The sequence below is a fragment of the Aphelocoma coerulescens genome, chromosome 7 (assembly GCF_041296385.1).
Source record: "Aphelocoma coerulescens isolate FSJ_1873_10779 chromosome 7, UR_Acoe_1.0, whole genome shotgun sequence".
Taxonomy (NCBI): Eukaryota; Metazoa; Chordata; class Aves; order Passeriformes; family Corvidae; genus Aphelocoma; species Aphelocoma coerulescens.
In genome coordinates this window covers 22,376,211-22,391,750 of record NC_091021.1, presented here as the reverse complement: position 1 = coordinate 22,391,750, position 15,540 = coordinate 22,376,211, and the positions used below count along the sequence as shown (strand labels likewise).

Sequence of the window (15,540 nt, the reverse complement as noted above, 5' to 3'; positions counted from 1 at the left end):
AGAAAGCACAAGAGGGCTCTTGTGTGTTTTGCTGTGTTTGGGGTATGTTGAAACTAGTGACTGAGGGTTTCTTGTCCTAGAATTAGTCAGACTTGTTTATGAGTGGCAGGTGCCCAGCATATAGAGGGAAAGATAAAGGGAGACTGCCAAGTTCCTCTGAGAATTTAATATGGCATAAACTGAAAGAGGATTCCGGTCCTTCTCCACATTATCTGTTTATTCCTGCCTTGTCTTGATCCCTCCTCATGAAACGGTTTGAGAAACTGATCCATGCAAAAAATTAATGCAGCAAAAGATTGAGCAGCTGAAGGTACAAAGAGGCAGGAATAAATTCACTTTGTGTCATGACCACACATATGTAGTATCTATTTGGTTCTCACCTGCATAAGAGAGATCTCAGGCTATGTCGACATTGGCATCATTAAGTGCTGAATAAAGTGGTCAAAATATTTGAATAATAAAATTTGAACTTTATATTAAAAATTAACCTTTTGTCTTTGGTAAGAATCAGTGAAATTAATTAATATTAATTCATGTATTTGGTGAAATAACCTATGTATTTAATTTTCACCTTTCTACTAGTCACATAATTTTAAGGCTAACTTGAGACTCTTTAGCTGCACAAATTGTGCTGCTTAAATTTTGAATTAGGAACTCTGTCCTGCAGTAGCTCTTTCCTCTGATTAGGAAAGAAAGAACAAGGTCACAGGTGGCAATAATTCTGCTCCAGAAGCTCTTGGGCTCAACATAGAAAGGTTATTTAAAAAAATCCTCTTCTTCATACAGAATTTTTTTTAATGTTCAGTATATTATAACAGCTGAGAGAGAAGAGAAGCAGTATGTGATAATGAGCTAATTCACCTTTCAGTGAGATTGAAGCTTTATCAAGAATAGGATCTTTTGTTTTCAGTCATTGCCATAACACAGATGTGTGACACCTTTATGCTGAAATTAGTGAAACTGCAGTGGACCATTCTTCTATAATCTTATTACAGTTTCTGAGTACATAAGGAAAGTGATCTCTGAGATATGATACACTGCTGAACAAGGAAGACAGAAAATTATTTCAATTTCTTCAACTGTTGACTCCCTTACCAACAGAAAAGTTTTAAGTCTGTAGAAGTTGAAGATTGACCAGATCATATTTTTCAAAAAATATGATAGTTGAAAAATTAATTGCTCTTGTTTTTGAGATTTTAGATGAAAATGCAGTGAGAAACTGATAAAGGATCATTTAGCAATAGATTGACATTCTTGAAAGCATTCTTTTCTATGAGGTCTTCTTTTCTATAACTCAATTCAATGTAGACAATCACATTTTTTAAGTGGTCTTGTTACAGAAAATGAAAGAACAGGTTTACAGCTAATCACAAGGTACTTCCTGTCTGGTTTATATATCACAATTTCTGTTTTGACAAATAGACAAACAGAATTTCTGACATGATGACATATTCCCTCTGTTTAAGAATTTACTGCTAGGTTTTGTTCCAAACACATCTAATTTGCATTAGGCTTTTGATGGTACAAAGAATTTCTCCTTGCTGTTTTTGAAATTTTACTTTACTTTTGTAATCCTTTGCTTCAAATATATTAGTGGCACTGGCAATGTCAACCAGGTATCAGTGGCTAATTTCTTACAAAAGAAGCCTTAACAAGGCAGTAGTGAACCTGCCCTTTATTTCCTACAGTAGAATTCCTGGTTTGAGATAGGTGTGTGCTCTACTGTACTTGCATGATCACAGTGGCCAAGACAGTTATCACAATTGTAAAATTAATCATTGCTTGGATGCTTGCAGGAGAAATTGTACATTTATTTACAAAAATTATGACTTGCTCTCTCCTTTCATGATATTGAGCAAAACCCAAAACCAAAAGACATCTGTCCCAGATCCAAAGTTTTAATTAATGTTCACATTGGGCTAAACACTTTTCAGCTTGTCCCACTTAGTTAGTTCTTTGAACTCTTTTCAAATGTAAAATAAACCAATAAAGCTACTCAGATGCACAGAAGATCCATGGAAAGAAGGGGTGGGACAGGATTGTAAAAAATACATGCATAACTTAAAAAACCACTTCAAATACTATATAACTAATCTTTTTAGGGTAAGCATCATAGGCATGCTATTATCAGTGCTGGACTGATAATATGGGAATGAAAGAGGAAAAAGAAGGCAACAAGAGTTTAGGAAAAACAGAACAGGATAGTTAAAAAATATTACAAGAATTTGAATCTTTGGGACTGGTGACATCTTTCATGAAACAATATGCATTGTAAATACTTTTTTTTTGTAATTTGACTTTGCCAGTGTATATCACAGGGACATGATTTAAATTATGCTTATTCTGTAGAGTCAAGATTTTTATCCAGATTATAATAAATCCAAAATCCTGTTTATCCAGTCCATGCATAATTATGTGGAACTGTTTTTAACCAAAATACATTATGTAATGGAATATAATCAAAAAGATGTAGAAATGGAGCAGAAGGGAGCAAATGAACAAATAAACAAGGTCTCAGCATATTTCACCTGCAGGTCTTTAAAGCTAATTTTAAGTTTAACCATTTCAAATAAGCATGAAATTCTATCTTCCAGTTTGCAATCTAAGGTGTAGAATTTTGTTTAGAAAATCAAGTTTAGTCTTAGTGCACTATTACTCCTGAGACTAAAAGGGTTTCTGTTTAATGGCTTTTTAACATTTTTTATTTTCCACTTTACCTGGGTTCTTAAATATATTACTGAGGATTATTTAAAACATCTTTTGAAATATATTCTCCAATGTTATTTTTATATATATATATGTGAGTATGTCTGTGTATATGTTGCACGTACATATATATATATATAAAATATGTAAATTATTATGCATTTCATATTTCAAAGGAAAAAGAGGACTTCATTTTTGAATTTTTTTCAGCTTTCAGTCATGAAATGAAAAAAAAAAAAAAGGATGAAATTCTGCCTTCAGAATTTGCAAAAACTCCAAGTAAACATGGGCAGGAATCAAACACATTTGTCTGAGGACAATATTAGTCCTTTGTTTTGTAAATGCAAATATTTCATGCAAAATTAAGTAAAAAACACATGCAAATCCAACTCATATGCACATGGCTAATAGCCAAGAAAACTTCATTGGTGCGTGTGTTAACATGCATATATGGTTTAAACTAAGAGCATTCACACAAAGGAAAATGCAGAATGATCAACAGCATGGCAACTTTGTCAGTGACATTCCTACAGAGCAACTATCTAATGCAAACCAATATGCACATGACCTTTTTTGGGCAGAGAAGCATGACTTGAGTTGTGGGGTAAAACAGTGATTAATAAACATGGTTAGATTAGCATTTTTTAATGTCTAAGTTTTAGTAACCATTTTGCCCCACATCTGATTCTACTTTGATTATTTCCCTTTGCTATCTACCCCTTCATCATGCAAAAAGTTACAATTAAAATTAGAAAGCATTGAACAAGCTCTAAACCCAACAGATAACATGGATATTCTCCACACTTTATACTGGAATTAAATTTGATATAAATACCTCCTGCTCTTACCAGTGGGTGGTGTTATTCCATGTATTTAGGTGTGAAGCAGACAGGAAAGAGATAAATCTTTCATAAGTACAACGTAAATCACACAATTCTCATATTATCCTTGTACTAAGTGTAATACATTCAAACTCAGTTTTAAAGGAAATTAAGTGATTGACATAACACTTGAAGGATAGAACTTGTGAACAGAATAAGGAATAAAATACAACAAAACAAGATATTAAACTTGAGGGTTTTTCCACACTTTATTTAAAACAAATCCTCCATACTGCCTCACAATCATATTGCAGAATATGGGCTATTTAATCCATTTAATTGTTATTTCACATTAATGACAAATCCAAGACTAATTTCAGTACACCAATTTCTGAATTATGCAACTTTTCACGTGACAACATGCAGTTATAATTATTATTTCATGTGAAATAAGTTTTTAGTACATCCATTAGTGGTAATGAATTAGTTAAGGCATACATGATTTTGTAATATCTTCAGAAATAATTCAGTGAGCTACTTTAGGCTTAGGTTGAACACTTAAGGGCCTGATCCTGCAAAGTGCTGAGTACCCCACAATTCCGTTGCCATCAGAAGGAATAAGGGCTATTCAGTGCCACACAGGATGAAGCTAGTGATGCTGCCTTCCACTGCAGTAATCCCCAGAAGAGGTTTATACAAGTGTCCTTGTCCTGCCCTGGGGATAGTACCCCTCTGGAGGGACACTCATGGAAGTGGCAGGTGAAGCCCAATATATTAATTTTCTATAATATTTTTAAGATCTGCTTTACTTAATGGTAACCATAAAGTCAAACTGTCAGTGATTCACCTGTATAGAAGATTTGAATCAAGACCATTGTTTCTGCTTACTGCATAAAAGCATAGTACTCTGACCATCATTCGGAAATGTATGTACAGATACCATGTGAAAACTGTTGGAATGTATCTCAAAATTTTGGAAGTTAATTTCTACTTAAATTGTTACAAAAGTGTATAGATTTTCTTGTTCTTGACAGCTTTCTGCAGAGTTCTGCAAAGTTTCTAATCTCCAGCTCTGAACAGCTCTGGAAAGCATCCCTACAGAGACACAGATTTACAGGTCCTCAAGATGCACAATTCCCTCAATGTCTTCAAACTGATGTTGATTTTTCAGAAAACATATTTCTTTGACTTTTCAGAAAAAATCTATCTCCAGAAAAAAAGCCAGAGATATAGACGCTTTCTTTTGCTCACTAGCAGATTGTCATTCCTTTTTAGCTAGCCATATATTTATAGAAGGAGAGATTACAGGGGCTTTTTTATCAAAACCAGAAAATATGAGTATTATTCCTTGTCACTTCCTAGAAATGAGTTTCTGTGGATGGCTAAATGGTTAGTAATACTGTGTTGATTTTCAGTGCAGAATTATGTGGCCTGTATATGCAAGTGAATTACTTTTCAGCCTATCATGTGATTCAAATATTTCTCTTTGAAAAGAGCAGCTAAACCTGCCTTCTCCTCTCTTCAACCCATTCCCAATATACCTGTTCAAAATTACATGGAAGTATTTTGAAAAGAATTGATCTCTGTGGGTTTTATAGAACAGTAACTCTATAGATATCAACACAGGTACTCTTGTTTGATACTGGAAGTGGAAAATCAGGGCAAAGAACAAACAAAATTCTGGAACAGCTATGTCTGAAATACGAAACCTATGATTTTTTTTTTTTCTCTATTTAAGCTTATAGGAGTCACCTGCAGTTCTCAAGCTTTCCGATACATAGTGAAAATTGAGATTTCTGATATACCTGGTGATAACCTAGGCAGTGAAATGTCTGGATGTCAAATATGTAGTGGCTTGATTGTCAATAATTGAGTATATATCCACCTTCTTAAGCTTGTACTTTTACAGCTTATAAATACTAAAGACTTACAGTCTCTTTTTAAGTTCTCATGCATTTATCTATTCCTCAGCATCTCTGCCTGAAAAAACAGAAGAACATACCATGTTCATGTCAATGCCATTGGTGTATGTCCACGCATGCTGGAAGTATTCCTCCAGTCGCTGCCGCAGAGGGTTTGGGATTTGATGAAAACGTATGAACTCCTTCACTCGCAGCATCTGCATGTGATACCGTGCAGTTCCCGAGTAGAGTCTTTGGATTATTGCAGATACATTTCCAAAAATGCTAGCGTACATTAATGCTGGATTAAATAGAAACAAAACTTTCTTAAGTCATATCGTTGGGCTTTGCAGATGAGTATGGCTAAGTAAAAGTTAAGAACAAAGAGAAGAGTTAAAAAGGTATGCATACGTTTATAGGTTCAGTTTTAAATTAAAAAAAAAAAAAAAAAAAGGATTATCCAAATATGATGGGCTATAATTTCCTAAATCCACTCAAAACCCACTTTCTTAACCTATACAGGATTTGCTTACAGACACTAATACACAACACAAATCTTCTGACAGTTTGGATAACAGATTTTGAGTAGTCAAGCAACTTGATTACTTCCTGACACTGAATGAGTCACAACATATTTTTGCATACAACATTCTTTCCCTAGGAATTTGCCCTTCTGGCTGCATGCTTATAATCTTATTAGCTTAGAATGTTAAGCCATTTGCTCAAACACAGAGGAAAAAAAAGATTAAAATCCACGATAAAATTACTTACAGCCAATCAACATGACACAGATGGAAAAGATTTTCTCTGAGTTGGTGTTTGGAGACACATTTCCAAATCCTACACTTGTCAGACTGCTGAAGGTAAAATAAAGTGCTGTAACATATTTGTCCTTGATGGATGGTCCAGAGCTTGCATCACTCTTATTGTAATGCTTTCCTAGTTGTTCTCCTAAAGAATCCAACCAGCCAATCTTGTGAGCCAAGTAAGGCCTTTCTACATTTCCAATGGCATACCAAATGCAAGCAAGCCAGTGTGCAATTAGTGCAAATATGCACATGAGGAGCATCAGAACTGCAGCACCATATTCAGAGTATCTGTCCAATTTCCGTGCTACCCTCACTAAACGCAGCAGTCTGGCTGTCTTCAGAAGGCCTATTAATGTAGTTGTCTGTAAAAATAAGACAGAAATTAGTTTTCCCCATCAGCAAATGTATTCTCATGAACAGTAAGCATGAATAAACCATTTTCAAATTCCATTATTTTGAGAAATCATCAAAATAAGTAGAAGAACCCATTTCAATGTAATCTTAATTTCATTTTCTTTAAACTATCAATTTCATTATAAAACCAGGGAATAAAATAAGAAATGTACATTTAAAATCATGATATATTGAAGTTGTTATTATGCACTAGATACTCTTCCATGTTGAATATTTTTCTTGATCTGGACTCTTCAATCCACCATAATGACTTAATGATCCAATAGATTCATGATTTTTAACATGAAAAAATCTGTAAGTTATTGGAACTACTCATGATTCTATGACTGTCCACATAGATAATAAGTATTTTTGAACAAAGCTGTGTGACTGTATTTGATCCTAACTTAGAAACTCCTTGCAATGCTCTGGCACACATATTCTAGAAAAGAGAAGTGCTAGGGCAGAAATGTCCCAAAGAGTATATCTACAAGATTCTTCCTGTTTGTAATGGTATGAACACTCATACAAGTAAAAAAGGTGAAGCACTGTGAACAGAAAATCATGGAAAAGTTACTTCAGATGAATCTTTTGGCATCTTTCAGGTGCAGTGGAAAGAGCCAGTAATCAAAATACTACACCACTAGAAAAATAAATTGGAGCAGTTTTAAGCAGGAATGTATTCCAAGCTTTTTAGTGCAGACTTGTGCTATTATTCATTGCAGCCTCTTTGAAGCTCTGATCTTTTTAAAGGAATCTAAAGGTTATTAATACAACTTTGCAAATTTCAATTAATAAATCATTTTCAAAGTTGCTAATTCCTTGTAGAAGGGATGGACAGCATTGTAAATAGGGCAACTGGACAAAAAAACCCACTCAGCTACCTTTTTTCCTTGCATCAAGTCTGAACAGATATTGAAGTATTCAGTAAATGCCAAGATTGAACACATTTTTAATAAGTTGGTTAGTTTGTTTTTTTTAACATGCATGTCATTACATGACACTTAACACTTACATGACACATGACACTTAAAAAGAAAAGTTTTGCAAGCCTCACAAAGCACTCTGACAGTATTATGCATCACATTAAAGCTTTCTTGCAACAAGCACTAAACTAGTTTTTATGTTTTATTAAATCCTTGCATTTACCATATTTCTGAGTAAAGCCCCAAAGCCATTGGAACAAAACAAGAGTCTTTCTTGGCTGCATTTATCAGTGGAAAACTCAATAAATTGTTCATATTTTCTGAGTAAATGAGCAAGAGGATAATGTAGGGTAACACTCCTTGGTTCAGTTTAACATCCCAAATAATAACTTCAGGGTGAATTTCTCATTACCACATAAAAAAGATTAGTGACCTCAGTAGTCTGAAAGACCATATCCTTCAAAATGCTATGACTAGGCTGAGATTCAGAAGCATGTGAATATTGTGATTAGGTAATTTTTTTTGTAAGGTAGATCAGGCTTAAATATTTATGATCCTTTAAGAAAAGCTAAGATTTGTTTTTAGTGGGGTGTTTGAAACATTCTGTTACAGATGTAGTCATATCTCTACATCATGCAAGAGGCTGCATATTCTTACAGTGCCCCTTAAATAGATCAGATGGTAGATTGTGAATCTACAATATGTCAGCACTGTTCCACCCCATTCTTAAGTTAAAACTTGCTAATATTATTCATCCTCAGTGTCAATCCTATACTTAGATACATCAATTTGAGCTCTGGAGTATTTGGAAGGTATATAACACAAGAAAACTTCCTCTCTTCAAGGATAAAATCAACATGAATGAGACTTGATATGCTTTAAAACATCAAGAAACTCATCCTGAGATCTAATTTTCTTTAACACAGTGGAGAGGTTTTAACACCAAAATATAGCCGGTGGCAGAGGTGAAAAGCATGGTTCACAAGTTTTAGTGTGTCTTACATGCTGTCCCAGCACAGAGGTAGCCTTCATATAGTAACAGTACACCTTCCATGTGTCATGTGGCCAGGGACAGAAGTTCTTGGTTTCAGAACTACATCTCATGCAATGTAACTTTGTTGGTGTGCTGGAATATTTTGATCAGCACAACACTCAAGGAGGCAGGGGTCCTATTCTGTTAGTTACCTTACCTCATCTGGTGCCAACAATTAATGTCTGCAAAGAGCAATCTGATAGATGCTGCTCTCTTCTCTGGATTGCTAGTTTCTCTGTTTTCATCATACCTATCTGCTGGACTACAAGTTCAAGAATAGTTGGATAATCACATCAGAGTCTTTTATTTTCTCTTCTTTTCTCACCATCTACTCCATATTTTTATCTTCCCAAGTATGAGGGAAGCCACCTAACTTTTACAACACACACACACAAAAGAGAGAATTATTTACTACCAACCATCATCATTTTGTGTTGAGTCTGCTTAAGCAGAAAAAAAAGAATTTAAAATTACATTATTTTCCTATTATAGAAATTGGAAAGTTAACGGTCCAACTCTGTTGCTTTCCTATGGTTGAAAAAGTATGGCTCAAATAGAAGCTTTCAGATAGTGCTGCATGTGGTATTTGTATTATTATTTCCTGTCCTTTCAAGACTCCATTTGATATCAAGGTGTTTTAAAGCTGCATGAGCACATATGGAGCTCTCTTTAGAGCTTATGTTGTTTAATAAAAAGACTATTCAATACAATTTTTCATTGGGGATCTTCTTTGAAGAATCTCTAGATAAAAAAAAGAGAGCTATTTCATAAAAAAGATAACCCTTATGACTGAAAATTTCTATTAAATGAAAAATGCTCCATTCTGACAGTTTTACGTTTGCTTCTTGCTAAACTATCAAAAAGGGATTATTGGTGAAATATTATAGGTAGCAAAGTAGAAAGAAAAACTGCAGTAAGTAGCAGCTTAGAAAAGTGATTGACATATTCAATACCATGAATGAGAGAGAAGCCGTGATGGCATGGTGAATGGGACATAATCTATAGAGTGTCATTGCTGCTTAGATACACAAACCAGTTTTTTCAGGTCAATTACTAGATTTTGAGGGGATAAAGAATCAATTTACTTACAACTGCAATAGTGAAAAAGTCATTACATGGTCCAATAATTTCTGTTTCAAATTCCACATTTTTGTATTTGTCTATTTATCTGCAAGAATGCACTTGTTTGTTACTGTAATCTGTAACATTATCTTATGTTAAAGTTATCCCTTTAGCATGACTTTAGCACCTGGCATTTCACCCTTAAGCACATCCCCTTAAGGGGAGGTGTGTAAGAATGATGTTCAGGGGCAAATCCAAAAAGGACTCCTTAAATGAACTTTGGAATTGGTCCCGGTTGTAATTCTTTATGTTCCACACTTCTAATCATTGAATATAATTTTTGGCAATGATAAGTGCTCAATGATCAGAAAGGGATGCAGACCATGCCTGAAGGGGAATGTAGTCTGATTTAGAAGTAATGCCATTATGAAAATGTTTGTCTTTCATGTACCTGTGCTTTCAAAACCACAGAAGAAAATTATCTGCAGAAAGATTGAGACCTGCCACAGATAATGAATGCACAGGCGACCAAATTTTCTCTTACATCGCTGATCTTTTTAATCACCTTCTGAATAAAAAAGTTCTCTTCTGGTAAGAGAACTGTTAACATGTTCCCTCTGTCCTTTATATTACTGTCTCTCTTCTTATTGCTTTCCTTAATAAAATTTATTTTTACTGCATGGTTTTATCTCATGTTTCTCTAGACTCCTCATTTACCTTTTGCTTGGTTTGCTGCTTTTAAAAAGAACAACTTCTTCATTCTGTGCATCACAGAAAAGTCAAACCCAATTCTCTACTTGTTAGTTCACTTTTCAGGAAGAATATATTATGATTTTAGCCCTTCTTAAATTAAATAAAATTGTTTGGAAGAACTGGATCAGGAATCCAGAATATAGCATATATTTTATACACCTTTGGACCATTTTTGGATGCAAATATTGAACAGTTTTTTACTCCATTGTATAGACAGGGTGAGGAGATAGATCATGTCTGTCAAGGCTAACCCCAAGTAATCTTTTTTTTCTTTTTCTGATAGTCCATATTCTTGATAAAATAGACAACAGCCACATCTCTTTGAAAACTAGTATAGTCTATGCTACAACTAATCTCTTTTCTGCTAAGTAAACATCTGATCTCAACATTTTGAACACAGAAAATTTATTTTAACGACGCAATGCCAACGCAGCACTTATATGCATCATGGGCAGTTTTTACAAAGTAAGCAACAAATCAAAGCGGCAGTTCTTAGATAAAACCATTTGACCAAGTCTTTCATACACAATATATTTATTTATTATTTCTAAAGACAGTATCAAATATGGTATAACTGAAAAATACTAGCTAAATCATTCAACGATTCAGCAATGATATTAGCTCTTGTCAATGAAAGCTAATATTGTACATTATTCTCCAAAGGAACATTTAATTTTAGTTTAACTTTAAAAGATGGGATGGAAATACTAAGCAGCCTATTAAATGACAAGCAAAAAATACTTTAGGATACACAGAATACCACTGTGAAGTAATAAATTAAGATTTAGATTTCTAATTAATTTAAGCTTACCTCTTCAGAGCCAGAGCCAAAAATCAGCAGGTCAAAAGGTATTGCAGCAACCATGTCAATTAGGAACCAGCCTTTGAAGTAGTGAATTGCTATTTTTGCTGGGTCACTTACCACTTCTTCATTCTGGTTTACATATGTTGTTCTGAAGTTTATTAGAATGTCAATGATAAACATAATATCCACAATTAAATCTACAACATTCAGTGGGCTGCAGGAATATCCACACTCTCTCCTCTTCCGATCCTCACTATCATTCAGAAGGAAGGCAGCAGAGTAAGGGGTGAATATGGCGGTATATATCACCAACAACAAAATGAGCCAGTCCCAGACAGCTTTGAAAGGACTATAGTGCAATATAGTAAACTTGTTGATGCGAGGTGTCTGGAGCTTATATTCTGGTAGAACATCAGCCCCTAAGGATAGGACCTAGAAAAAGAAATATACCACATCAATAATCAGACAGTGTATCTACTCCAACTTCCAGTAAACATAGCAAATACAGAACAAACTTAAAAAGTAATTCATTGTAGTTTTGAGGATTAAGCTTCAATTACTTGGTGTTTTGGCAAAATAAACTTCTGTGAAATTTGTAGTGTCTGCCAAGTCCAATAAATTCATTGGCAATTTTGCACCGTGGGTTGATTCTTGTCCCCTGTAGCAAACATTAAGAGGCATATCTTATATCCATAAAATCTGCATTATTAAGCATGTCATCGAATTCATTTATCCATCACAGGATAACCTTGGCAGCTTGCTCATGGCCAGTAAATGACTTCTTGCAGGATGTAGTGTTTTTCTCCCAAACAAATCTATTATCATTGGCTTTCATTCCCTACAAAAGAGTTTACTCTCATTAGAAAATGTAGGCAACCAAAAATAAAAAAAAGTTAGAGAAAGATCTGTTAGTGTCTTCAACAGCTATCTATGCTTTGAGTTTTGTGGTGTGAAAAACCTTCATGCACAGACAAATTTCACTGAGGCTATAATTCTAGTTCAGCTAAAGGCATGACAAAGAAGGATACCACAGGAGCATTGCCTTTTGCTCCACTTCTACTTTTGTCAATGCCTAAAGTTTATTCCTTTAAAAGTATGGATTTGTTACCTGCTGGTCTTATCTAAGCTGGATTTCAATTTTATTTGGAAGGATTATGTTTGTAAGCACTGCTTAATGTGCTAGCTTTGGAAGCTGAAATGTTTGCTTTGTTGCAGAGAGCAAGCATTGTGCGAGCACCAGATAAAACAAATTTCCTTTGGCTGCTGTTTCAGTCTGACTGAACTCTGACATGAAAGAACAAAACCTTTAAGAATAAGAAGGTAAATTATGTTTTGTCCCTATTTAGTGTTTGGGACTGTCAGCAATGATGCTAATTATTGCCTTCTGTGCTGCAAATGATCTCCAAATCCTATGGGACTCAGATCACCACTTCATTTTACATAGACCAGTGAACAAACATCAGATGGTGACGACTGTCAGTTATTACCCATTTGGGCAATATTCATGTTCAAGAAATCTTATACCGTTTTTTCACCAGTTACTACTGCCTATTCCTTATTCTCCTGCTAATTAAAAACAATTATATTTAGAAAAAAGTTACTTCAAAAGCTATTAAAATGAATAATTCTACTCGAATGAAATGATTATTGGAAGGAGAAATACCTTGTCAGCGATATTGTCTGCTTTTATTTGCCTTCTTTTTAACAGTTAGTATTTTAGGATTTGAGATTTCAGCTTGTTCAAGACTGAGGGAGTCCATGCTCCTCAAACATAATCTTATAAAATTCTGAGGATCAGCACACTCTTTTCTGTTTAAATTTCCAACAGCAAGTGTTGTATAAACCTTAGATCTTATCCTTATCTAAGTGTCGCTAATTTTATACAGTCAAATTCTACTCTGAAAATGTTGTGAGAACACAGGGGTTAATAACCATTCTTCTTTGAACTTGAAGAAAGAAGTGATTAAGCCATCCAAAAGAATATATGCTAGTTTCAAGCAGCCACTAAGGACTGTGCTGAGCTCGTGGTAGAGGCTGTTCATCAATTTTTTGTATTGTAACTAAGACTTGCACTTAACTAATGGTGCTGGCTATTTTTTTATGCATTAAGCACATTAGGTGACAGCAAGCTGAAGCATTACTCAGTCTCTTAGCAGTCTTAATATTTTCAGTCCCCCACCTGATGAGTTGACAAGGATGTTTTCTTAATATTTGAGAACAATGAGTATATGTGCCAAGGGAACTGCTATTTATAAAATTTATATCACTGTTCTCCTTCATTTCAGACAATGAAGGGAATGGATTAGGCAACAAGGACAACAAAGCTTACTTCACATGTTTCTTTCTGTTGCTTGAAAATTCCAGACCCTGTGCTTAATTTCAGAGCAATGCATAATGTAAATTGGATTTATTCCCCTGAAATTTGAGTTCTAATGTAACTTTAGTTACATTTATTCCTAAATTGGTTTAAATTGAGTTGGGGAAAACTGGAGTTAAAAACCCTAAACTATTGGACAAAATGAGGGAATGCAGTATAAAATTGATCATAGCAGAAATGGATCCAATTCTTTTGGTGATAGTTTCTTAGACATACAACACAGGAGAGGCTGAACTGATGGTTGTGAGTTTCATATTCATAATGTTATACAGAACTTTACATTTCTGCATTGCTTACACCCATTCAATGAGAAGTGAAAACAAACACTCATAGCTATTTTGTTTGTTGTATCTTGAGAAAGATGATGTGACTTCATTTCTCAAATAAAAAATCACAGTTGCACATACAGAAAAAAGAGAACATACATTATTTAGTTTTATGTTGGCAGTTTCAATAGAGACTGATTGATTATGAGGTGAATTTGTTCTTTTGCTGTTGTGTAACATCCTTGCAAAGCTTGGCTACTGCTGTTGGCCAATTCTGGCCATCTTGGCTAGATGGAAGACTTCAGTCTACTTAGAAATTCACTCAGAAGACCTTTAATATTTTCTCTTACTTAAAATAGATGTTGTCACATTTATTGTTAGTAAAAAAATTTATTAGCTTTTCTCTTCTGGACTAAAATTCAGGATTGTAAAAGAGCTTAGGGAATGAAACATTTTTAAGAGTAAGAAATATGAGTGGGATAAGACTGAAGAACTGTAGTGTTAAAATGTCTTTGAACCTTGGGACATGACATGACAGAAAAGCCAAGCTTCCTTGCATCCTACCAAAAAGAAGACTATAATGTTAAGTATAAAAAGTCATACTAGCTGCAGTAGGTTTCTCTTAAGAAAATTAGGGGTATTCAAACGATGAAATACCACCTCACACTGGTTTTCCTGGGGAAAGCAGGAATGTATTTATTACTGGAGTGCTTTACAAGCAGTATTAGGTGATAAGATTTAATCTATTTTAAATGACAACATTTCAAGGTTAAATAAACTGCACTATATTTTGTCTTTGAGTAAAAAATGCTGATATAAACCTCAACTTTTCTGTGTTCCTGTTTATCTCGTGCACTGTTGAAGCAGCACTGCTGCAAATTAGAAGACTTCATTCAAACTCATTTTTTACTCTGAGAATCTTGCTTGAGGTGTTTCACAAAGATAGGGCTGGTGAACACCTTCTACAGTTTTTAGGTTCATGCATTCACTTCCTAAGATCACAAGTTCAAGGTGGCATTTATTATAGAAGGGCTGCAATCAGATACCCAGAAAAATATGGAGTGAGATCAAAGTAACTCATAAATTAACAGTGGTAGATTTTTCTTTCTGAACTGTTTGGTAGCTTTCAGTTTCTCAAAGATAACAGTAGTTCACTGAAATTGAAAAAAATACATATTTAAGGATAATGAAAATTTATTATTGGCTGCTGTTCTGTTAAGCAAGAGGAGAAAGGAAGTGTATGTACCAGAGGTGTACCAGAGGGACAATCAGGTGACAGTTATTTAAAAAAAAAAGATTCAGTAAGCCTTATCACTTTACACTGTTACACTGTTTATAGTAAAATCTTTTTTTGGGCAGTTCTATCATATTTCCCCTTGAGAAAACCTGCCTGGTACCAGGTATAATTTCTGCCCTGTGCCGTGTTTAAAAGACCTTGTTTTGCATAGTGTTTTTTGATGAAGTGTCAAAGAGCCAAACTGGGTTGATGTGCTTTGCAATACATTGGCCATATGCTTCACTGGGTAACTGGATTGTGTAGGGAACTCTTGCTATAAGCTCTGCAGCATCACATGCAGAAACAGTATTTGACTGTTCTTCTTCCATGTACAGGTTCATTTATAAAATAGAATATGTAGGCAAAATGTTAGACAAGATCTTGGATGATCTGGGAATTTTGCTCTGATGTC

General features: G+C 34.5%; 1 protein-coding gene across 1 annotated transcript in view; it reads right to left on the bottom strand.

Annotated features, from left to right (window-relative positions):
* The window catches only part of KCNH7 (potassium voltage-gated channel subfamily H member 7), a 217,133-nt gene that overhangs the window by 33,328 nt on the left and 168,265 nt on the right, over nucleotides 1-15,540 (bottom strand). Inside the window, exons 7-9 of the mRNA XM_069020800.1 lie at nucleotides 11,216-11,641; nucleotides 6,200-6,599; nucleotides 5,530-5,729 (exon numbers count right to left, since the gene is read on the bottom strand). Coding sequence (XP_068876901.1) covers nucleotides 5,530-5,729; nucleotides 6,200-6,599; nucleotides 11,216-11,641 — 1,026 coding nt within the window. The remainder of the gene's footprint in view (nucleotides 1-5,529; nucleotides 5,730-6,199; nucleotides 6,600-11,215; nucleotides 11,642-15,540) is intronic.